Consider the following 10,021-nt stretch of genomic DNA (forward strand, 5'->3'; position numbering starts at 1 on the left):
TCCTCTTCTCTCCAAACCTCCTCTCTCCCGCTGGTATCTTCTCTTCCTGTGTGTCTGTTGACCCTGGACTGGCCAGCTCAGTTTTTCTAAGGTAGCAGTATAGGTAAACTCTTAGCTCATGCTCTTTCATCGAGATTTCTGCCTCCTCATCATGGGAGGTGCCAGGAGTGGTCACCTGTTCGGACAGACTCGCTGACCTGCTGGTCATGTGCCGAACGCTATGTGAGAGTTTAGAGACCCATTCAGCTGATGCAGGTACAGCAAGGTACAACAACAAAGTCATGAAACTGAAAGATAGATAACGATGAGTCCCATTAGTATATTTTATGCAATGTGTTCTTGCTAGAGGCGTAAGCAGGTAACTGCTTGGATGTCTCACTATGTTTTTATCGATCTTCAAAGCTAGCTTTAGATATGAGGACAAACAACTCTGCTTGGAAATATCCCCAGTAGATAATATGTAGATGAGGTAAATGGGTATTGATGGTGGACGCTGCTTGCTCTAACACCATGCTATTTATTCCACGGAGAGCGATCTTAAATTAAAAACCTGTCCTGACGTTTAGTCGTGCCATTACGTTTCATGTGAAGATTGACTGTTGGATAGGCCAGGCTGCAGTCCTGTCATGGGTGTTCCGCTCTTACATATGAGAGCCGAGGGTTTCATAGTGTCTTCTCCATAAATTTCTTTCTATTGTCCTCTTCTCAACAGTGAGTCAATAAATGAACAAGGTTGAATTTATGTAGCTCCTTAAACACTATATACCAATGGAAACAAATTCGAAACGTCAAAATTGATTGAGATCATTTGTAATCCAATATACTTGTAAGTGCTCAAGTGCGTCCTCGTAGATCTTCTGGCAATTCAAATGCTCAGGTAGTTAGATAACATTGATCAAACAGTTGTTGTAACCACTGTGTATAATTGGTTTTAGTAATGTATGTAGTCGATGCTAGCGGTTATTGAAAGTAACATAGATTTAAAGAGTGCAGTGGCTCAGCCTGGTATTTGATCTTTGTATCTGTCCATCTGTGTGATGGACTCTAAGGTCCTCTGAAGATCATGACTCCCGTGTCATATCACCGTCTTCTCCTGGCTTCTGGTTCTGACACGCCCCAGCAGGTGAGTCCAGAGGCCAGAGTTTCGACTCTTAGGAAACTACAAGGTAGGTGTGTGTGTGTTGTGTGTCTCTCCAAGGTCATTGATAGGCGCTCCTTGAACCTCCTCGTCCTATACCTCCGCTCCGGCCACAACAGGAAAGGAGGAAGATGGAGGGAGGCTCCGGACTTACAACGGTCGCCATCCTCCACAACAAGTCTACCCCAAAGACAGTGGCTGAGCGGTCGAACTTTTCGCGTCCGGAAGCGCAACGACAGCTCTCACTACCCCAGTCTGTGAGTGTTGACGTCCATGTTCCCTCCCCAAGTCTCCAACTCATCCCTGATTACTACATACGAGCTTGGAGGCCCACGAACGAAGAGCTGGAATGTCTAGCTGCTCCAACGAGATCATTGCAGATTTGACCGAGGTGAGAAGGAGTGGAGGAGATAGGGCTTAGAAGGCGGGAGGAGGAAGAGGATGAAAAGGCGGAGGGCAGGCTAGGTATGATGATGGGGGGAAGTATAGGAAGAGAGAGGTAAGCAGGAGTGGTGGAGGAGTATAGCGTGTAGGATGGGGAAAGAGAGGAAGATAGAATGGAGAGAGAGTTAGTGAAGGATGGGTATTAGGAGAGAGTATATAGATTGCGGGATAGGGTATATGATGGAGAGGATGTTAAGGTATATTGAATGATGGAGGTAGGTATAGGAGAGTAATCGAATAGATGGAGTAGGATAGAGATGTATGGATGATGGAGGGAGTTGAGATGTGAGGAGGATACGAGATAATGAGATGGGGAGGAGGAATAAGAGATACTGAACGATGGGGAGTAGGATAGAGAATAGAGATTATCGGGGAAGGAGAAGGAGATATGAGGAGGAGAGGAGGGATGGGGAAGGAGGAAAGGAGGATGAAGAGGGAGAAGGAATAGAGAATATGAGTGATGGGGAGGAGGATAGAGAATAGAGGACCGGACAGAAGCACACCGGATGGGGAACGAGGACGATGAACGTGCCTATCGCGGCCAGGGGGAAAGAGGAGAGGTATGAGGAAGATTGACAATTGGGAGGATGAGAGTGATGAGGATGGGGAGTAGAAGATGATGTATGAGAATGGGTGAGTGAGAGATTGTGGAATGGGAGAGGGAGAGGGGGTATGAGGATGGGGAGTGTAGAAGATCCTGTTGATGGAGGAGGAGAGAGGTAATGAATGGGGAAAGAACAGCTGTCACACGAGCAGTGATATAGTCGCGACTAGACGAGATATCTAAGAACTGTCGTCACATTAGTGACTATACAAGAATTTGATCAAGGGAGAGGGGCCTTTCCTCTTGTGTTGTGGTTTAAACAGCTGCATAGGCGGGCTGAGTTATACACAGAGACCCGGCGCTAGTGAGACAAGTCACATATCGCACTGTAGATGGAGAGGAATGCGCCAAGAGCATTTCATATCTTACGTGAGACTACGCCTGCAATACTTGATGAGATGAGCAGGAAGCTAATCGCGCATATCTACATGTGATCGTCATATAGGATCAGACCTACACGCTGTCGTGAGTGTCACTAGACCAGTGATAACCATTGGTCAGATGTATTAGAGTTCGAGCATCTAGGATGAGTGTATAGATAGTAAGTATAGACGCCGATGACGAGTCTCGAGGCGTTGAGCGTACTAATATCTTGCGATAGGGGCTAGTGCATCGCGACGCTCACGGGTGCGGGAGCTCATAGATTGCAAGTGCGTATATGCACAGCTGATAACTTCAAGAATGCATGACGTCTGATGCCAGCTGGTTGATAAGATTGATTCGAGGGCCTGAGAGGAGGTGTATGTTAATGGATTTAATCTGTTTTATAGAGAGCACTACAGTCAGTAGCATTGATATGACTCATCTGTAGTAAGCATTGATAGAGTGATACTATGCTAGATGAGACCACACAGAGATTGAAGCGACGGATGAGGCGAAAAACTCCTGGGGGGCTGACCCGATAAAAAGATGGTATATTGACATCACTGGGTATCTATACTCTGTTAAAAACATGCTGATAAACTATCCCGGTTCACACCGTTGCTGCTCCAGGTCTGAACAGGGCCATGTGGGGCTTTGGGGTGATCGGAGGCCAGGATAGCCCCAGTATGATATCTGGGGGAATAACAGTCCAACCGGGCCAGCCAGACAGCAACTGGTGTACCTTGAGCGGATTCCACGTCAACCTCAGAAACACAGCACAGAAAGAAACTGATACACACACCAAGGATTTCCTATTGGTGGACTTATTATAAGCTATGATGAAACTAAGGGTCGAAACATTGTCAAAAAATGCACCATGCGAAGCATTAGCTGCAGTGGTGCACTCCTTTTTTAACCTTGTGTCGATCTTTTATTAAATTATAATTTTGGCCAGCGTGAAATGACAGGCAGTGGTGCTTCGATCATCAAGATATGAATCCTGCACACTGCTATCAGTCTCTGTGTGACTTCCCATGACTACTAACTTCCCACCTTTCGTTTCCTCTCCTCTCGTCTTGCTCTCGTGCCTTTCTCTCTCCAGGCTGACCCTCAGAACCTGTCCAACGTCCCTAACTCCTATAACTACACACTAGAGTGCCTGTAGGCCTGGTCAAGGGAAGGCGTAAAGGAGAGCTGCAGACTCTACTTCCTCACTGGAGGACTCCGAGCAGTTAACACCTAAAAGCGTGTGTCCCAATGGAAACGCTAATGTCCCTTTATAGTACATCTCTACTTTGACCAGGGACGATACGCACCACATTCTGCTAGGTTAGGAGTGCACGACTCAGATATATCGTGGAGACTGCTATAGAGTGAGGAGAGTGGAAGTTATTGTCTCAGTTAATAGTGACGAGCTAGATACCGGGGTCCGCGTGTCGAGAGACGAGCGCCGTTCACACACCTGTCTACGACCAGAAGAATGAGCGGTATATCCTGCACATGTGACAGTATAGCTGACTAGGGGAAGATTGCGCAGAAGGCCGGAGATAAGTATCGGGCGGTCGGCTAGAACCTGCCAACACAGACGTAGCTGGCTAGCCTGGAGGATGCCTGCGGATCAGAGCGTATATATTAGCGGGACTTTCATCGCATGTTCGAGGGATGATAACTATACAGGAGATTGTCGTACGTCAGAGAGGGTACCTTGCCGATTATGTGTATCGAGGAAATGGTAAGCGGAGACCCCACTCTTATATGTAGTAATGCACTGGGAGATCTGTGTTTGTTTTATTGAGAACTGTGGCGTCAGGCGCCCACTCATGTGTATGTGGAGCCACGCGTGTACGTGGGAAGGAGAGCGTATCACACGTGGAGCGCGTCCACACACACTGAATAGGAGATATGTCAGGCGACACATGAGGTCGCACAAGGGCGCAGCGATCTACCAGTCAGTATCTTTCGATGATTCGAGTGTTGTTATGTGAGTGTCGAATTATATCCACGTTGAGTGAAGGCCACTGTTGTATGCAGCCTTTTCGGATAACGGGCCGACGCCGGCGACGGAGGCTTGATGTTGGCGACAAGACACTATGAGGGGGTATAATAGCCCTATGTTCGCGTCAGGGGTAGGATACGTATCATATAGGAACTCTAAATGATGCAGCAGCTAGTCACGCGATAGGAGCTCGATGTAGTATCAGCGAGAGCGCGTTATTATACGACGACAGAGAGCCGACAGACTCAGCGATACAGGCCATAGTAGAGAGCAGAGTGAGGGTGCATGGGGTATCTGGAGTTTCGTACCCTCTGCATCGACGTTTATTATTTTAAGGATCACGTGTACAAGGATAAACGTCACAAATATATCTATATATCCAGTAACGGCACAGGGAGGAAAGCCAGACGTTATGTGAGTTTAATTCTTACATGAGCTGCTATTACACGATTTATTGTCGAATCTTCTATTTATCTCATAATCTTAAGGTAGACAAGGACGACACGTCGTCCAGTATATTTTGGATGAAATGTGTAGAACAAACCACAATGTACTTATTTAAAGTCATAGGGTAGAAAAAAACATACTGTAAAGGCTCTATGCACTCTAGTGAGCACACTAGGTGGAACTGCGGCGGCAATGTGGTGGCCACGGTAAGTATATCTGGAAAGGTTATAGAAATTTTACTTGTCGGCAATGTGCAGGTCGCCCGCCAGGAAAACATATGCTAGGTGGCCTCTTCAAATCAAAAATTCTCTTAGAAATGGAGAAGGTTTGTGGGGGAAAGACTTTTCCGTTGAGGGGGAAGTCGGGCCTGGCGTAACGCCAGCCAATACTGAACACAGAATTTCGGGGTAGAGAGGGGCTTCAGGTCATGGACGAGTAACAACGAACCCGATGGGTCTCGCTCTACACGCAGCTCCCAGGGAGGTTAATCCGGGACGGACGATGGAAGAACCTTTCAGTGAGAAGACAACCATCTTCTTCAGGTCGACCTCCACCAACGATCAATAAGAACATACCAATGTATCGCGCTGATGCATGCTAGCGACGCGAAGCAGTTCTACAGAGGAGACGCACACGAGAGAGCGCGGGGAGATAAAGGACTCATCAATGCAGGGAGAAATCAATATGCTTTTGGGGTCTATGGTATGAAACCAAAAGAATATGGCACAATGACAGGGAGAGAAAGTGCAGAATGTAGAGTACAATACGAGGGATTAGGGATGGTGGACAAGAGGGAGAGTAGCTATGGGCTGGATACAGTCGCGCCGGTGTATAATCCTATGGGTGACAGCAGTTGGGCGAAGCACAATGCTGTTGGCAATGGTTTTTCAGCGGCAGCGACTGGGAGACTAATTCAGGATTCGAGGATAGAAGAGAGTCACGTGGCGCTGAGAACTCAGCAAAGTACAAGAGAATCCTTGAAATGAAAACCTTGGTCCAGAGCGCCAGCGGACGTCAGACTCAGGGGCGAAGGTTCCTCTTGTTTAACCACTGAGAGGTAAGCGGAAGTCTTGTGGTATACATAAAGACAATACTAAACGCCTATGGATGGGTGACACGTATCAAGCACTTATGTCGCACACACGCGTGTCCGAGAGTGCATCCCCTATAGCAGTAGTACGGGCAATATAGACTATCAGCAACACAACTGGATGCCCCCGGACGTAAGAGCAGTCGTAATATGGCGCTGGATCGCACCAGCGAGGTACATTATTGTGCTAGGGCATCGACGATCCTGTCTGCAGCCTACAAACGATATATATGTAGATATATAGTACGGGATCGATGAGTCTTCTGGGGAGCGTGCGCAAGATATCTACTGAAAATGCTTCTTAGTTGGGCTGTAGACACGATGTTACATTCTCAGATAGCGTATGACGGTACTGCTGTGAAGAAACTGAGGTGCCGCATACATGAAGAGGTATTGTAGTCTAGTATTATACTACTGTAAACGCGAAGTCAAAGAGCTGGTGGGTCATAAGAGGCTTAGCTTTTATGTTATAATTGAATCATTCAGTAAGTGTTTATCACCACACACGAAACAGCGATAGAGACTAGATGTTCGATATATGGTGTCTGCTCATAGTTCACTCGATCTATGTGGGTCAATAGTCAGCACAGACTGCCATATCTTTATCGTCTTGAGAGTCCCATGATCAGTCTAGAAAGATGAGTCGTGTTAGATGTCTATATAGGCTGAGGGAGTAGTAGATGGCACTTAGGAGTTGCGCCGGGTGTGAGTAGATAAGAGTGGAGGCGTGAAGAGAGGAGCGGTGGTGAGGTGAGGGCGGTCGGACACCAAGTAGTGTGCGCGAGATTAGTCACACATAGCTATACGCAATCTGTTAATCACAGCACACGTCGCGTCCAGACTGGAGTTACAGAGAAGATTGACTGGAGACAGTCCGTGAGCTGCGATGACATACTAAGCAGTGATTACACACGCATTAGCATATAGCGTCTAGATCTCAGTAGAATCGACTACGCGTAAGAGCACGTCTATGTACGCACAGAAAGTATAGGCGCGTATGCTATCGGCGTATGGGTACAGCGCTATGGACTAAGCGAATGTGTGATTACCCGACTACGGAGGCTGATGTAGTGATTAGCGCTACTCATGTAGTGCGTTTAGGGCAGATTGACGAGTACACATATGCTGAGCCACTTGTGGCTGCCTCCTTCACTCTGGGCTCACCTCATCCCAAATTCCATCTCAATTGGGTTGAGGTTGGTGATTGTGAGAGGTCAGGTTATCTGGATGCAGCCACTCACATCCACTCTCCTCCTTGGTACAAAATAGCCTTAACATGCAGCCTGAGGTGTGTTGGCGTGTATTCATTTGCTTCCTTGTTTGAAAACAAGATGTATAGTACCACAGACCAGATGAAGCTGCAAGAACCAATGGGAATGGGCCGTATCGGCTGCAGAACTGCTGTGGGTAGCGCAATGCTGGTTAAGTGTGCCTTGAATTCTACCATAAAACGGAGACCAGAGGGAGGGGGGATAGGGAGGGAGAGAGAGAGGGAGGGTGGGTGGAGGGGGGGTGAGGGAGACATAGAAAGAGAGAGAGAGATGTCAAACATTTGCAAATGTTTTAGCATTACCATTGTGAAATGTATTGACCACTTCTGGCATATAATCAGTACAGTGAGAATGACTGCTCAAGCCTAGCTTCTTCTATTTATATTTTTATATATGMTTTTTTTTGACACACASACACACACCTCAGGGAAGTTGCAGTTGGGTGAGGGGCTGCCACAGAAGCCATCCAGTGATTCGAGGGTGTAGTTGAGGCTGCGTGCATGGCAGGCGTTCACACTGCTGCGACTGATGTTCAGTTCCCAGCTCAGACACTCCCTCAGGTCTCCAGTACTGCAGGTGAACTAGGTGGTAGAGGACAGAGGTCAAAGGGGTTCACATGATTATGAATGAAAACTGGGTAGTGTTTAGTGGGCACAAAATGTCTGAACTTCTGTCCAATAATAAATACTTTTTGTTTTCCGTTGCAAAACGTTCTGCTACAAAGTGCCTTAACGAACACAACCCTGGAGACTTTACATAGGATGACCACAGATGTCAGACACTCTTTAATGTAGTGCTTCTACACCTGCATTGCTTGCTGTTTGGGGTTTTAGGCTGGGTTTCTGTACAGCACTTTGAGATATCAGCTGATGTAAGAAGGGCTATATAAATACATTTGATTTGATTAATGTAAGCTTTGAGGGTTTACCCCTTCAAATGATCTGTGCAACCATTTGGAGTGGAGGCTCAGGGACTTACAATGTTGATGAAGGCAGAGAGAAAGACCAGGAGGATGGTGAAGACTCCCACCAGGGTGCTGTTGAGTCTGGACTGGACTATCATCTTGGACAGAGTCTGTAGAGACGCTGGGAAAAACTGTCCCRGGGGAGGGGGGGTTATGGTTAGTGGGTCAGTCTCAAGTATTGTGGGTTACTAGAGAGCGTTATGTTTGTATCCTACAGCCAACAATCCCAGCTATGACTGTGGGTGCAATTTGACACATGCTGGTAGAAGTGATGTCTGTCTACCCCTTTCCCACAAAACCAGACTCCTTGCAATGCCAGGATCAAGCATGCAGCATTTTCAACATGTAAACAATGTGATTTGATTTGTTTCATAACGGTAGTCTAGACTGGTAGTTCCACCAGTTAGGTTCCTTTTGAGTAGTGTGACTTGGTGAAGAAGAAAAAKGTTTATTTCACTTAATTTTAATACACTATCATGAAGAGCACATGTTCAACTTAATAAAAAACATGTGTTCCAATCTCAGGAAGTTAAATCAAAATGGCTATAGTAGGTGCCTATTAAGTGCCAAATAAAGTAACAGGGTTGATGTAAAAAACAAWATGTCCAAAAAGAGTAGAATCAGCTCACCTGCTTTTACACGAGGATTTTACTTTCAGATGTTCAATGTTTCTTTTGAAAATGGTATTTAAAAATGAATAGTTACACATATTAAAATGAGAGTTCCYTTCACGTAACAGGGTTGGCCTTTATTAAATAAAGGATCGTTTTTTTCTTTCTTAAAATGAATCACTAATCACATYAAAAATAATAATCTTCAGAAATGACTGTCAAAGCAACCAAATAACTAGGGCTTTACAATGATGGTGAAACTTGAAGAAATGTTGGGGGTTTAATGGGTTAGAYTCATAGACACAGAGGATGCACAGAGGGACATGTCAAAATMCTGAATTTGGGCACTTTATTAAGTCTTTTCATTATTAAAAATCAGATTTAAAGAATTGTTCATGTGGTCTATATAACAGGCTTTTAAAATGCAATATTGGTGCACAATTTCTCCTTAAAATATCAAAGGGATGCAAAACGCACTGATTTGGTGGATCGCATTTGACCTGGGGAGTTATAAAGAATCCTCTTTGGAATTCTAAACCCCTCCCTTTCCCAAAGCTTACAGTGCTACAATGACAATATTCATCACAAATCCCTCAACTACAGAAGATCAAGTGCCTGTTGTTCTTCTTCTCCTTGTTTCCAATATGATTTTGGGGCCTATTTCATTCCCCCCAAGCCGGCCATCTCCCAATGAGGAGACAGCAGGAAATGAAATACCCAGAGGGCCCTCCAGGAACAACAAAAACAGCTATAACATCATCAGATCGCTGCCTTCGATCACAAATGTTCCCAACTGACAAAATTGTAACACCCCTAATGTGAGTTTACATCCACGTTAATCTTTCGCCCAATTACATGCCAGTTCCTCTCTAGATGCCTCACTGAGCAGTCTGACTCTGACTCTACAGGGGACTGCTACTCTCAGGGCCGGAAAAATCAATACCATCCACCTTGCAGGTTTACCAGACATGTTATAGGGGCACCGGGTATTGGTCACTTACACATGGTTAGCAGATGTTATTGGTCACATACACATGGTTAGCAGATGTTATTGGTCACATACACATGGTTAGCAGATGTTATTGGTCACATA

At 45.9% G+C, this 10,021-nt stretch overlaps 1 protein-coding gene across 2 annotated transcripts in view; it reads right to left on the reverse strand.

Annotated features, from left to right (window-relative positions):
- The window catches only part of LOC111959500 (adenylate cyclase type 5), a 50,627-nt gene that overhangs the window by 12,289 nt on the left and 28,317 nt on the right, over positions 1 to 10,021 (reverse strand). For both annotated transcript variants that reach the window (XM_023981116.2, XM_070437601.1), the window contains exons 9-10: positions 8,332 to 8,448; positions 7,776 to 7,934 (exon numbers count right to left, since the gene is read on the reverse strand). In XM_023981116.2, coding sequence (XP_023836884.2) covers positions 7,776 to 7,934; positions 8,332 to 8,448 — 276 coding nt within the window. The remainder of the gene's footprint in view (positions 1 to 7,775; positions 7,935 to 8,331; positions 8,449 to 10,021) is intronic.

Source organism: Salvelinus sp. IW2-2015, linkage group LG36 (genome assembly GCF_002910315.2).
Source record: "Salvelinus sp. IW2-2015 linkage group LG36, ASM291031v2, whole genome shotgun sequence".
Classification (NCBI taxonomy): Eukaryota; Metazoa; Chordata; class Actinopteri; order Salmoniformes; family Salmonidae; genus Salvelinus; species Salvelinus sp. IW2-2015.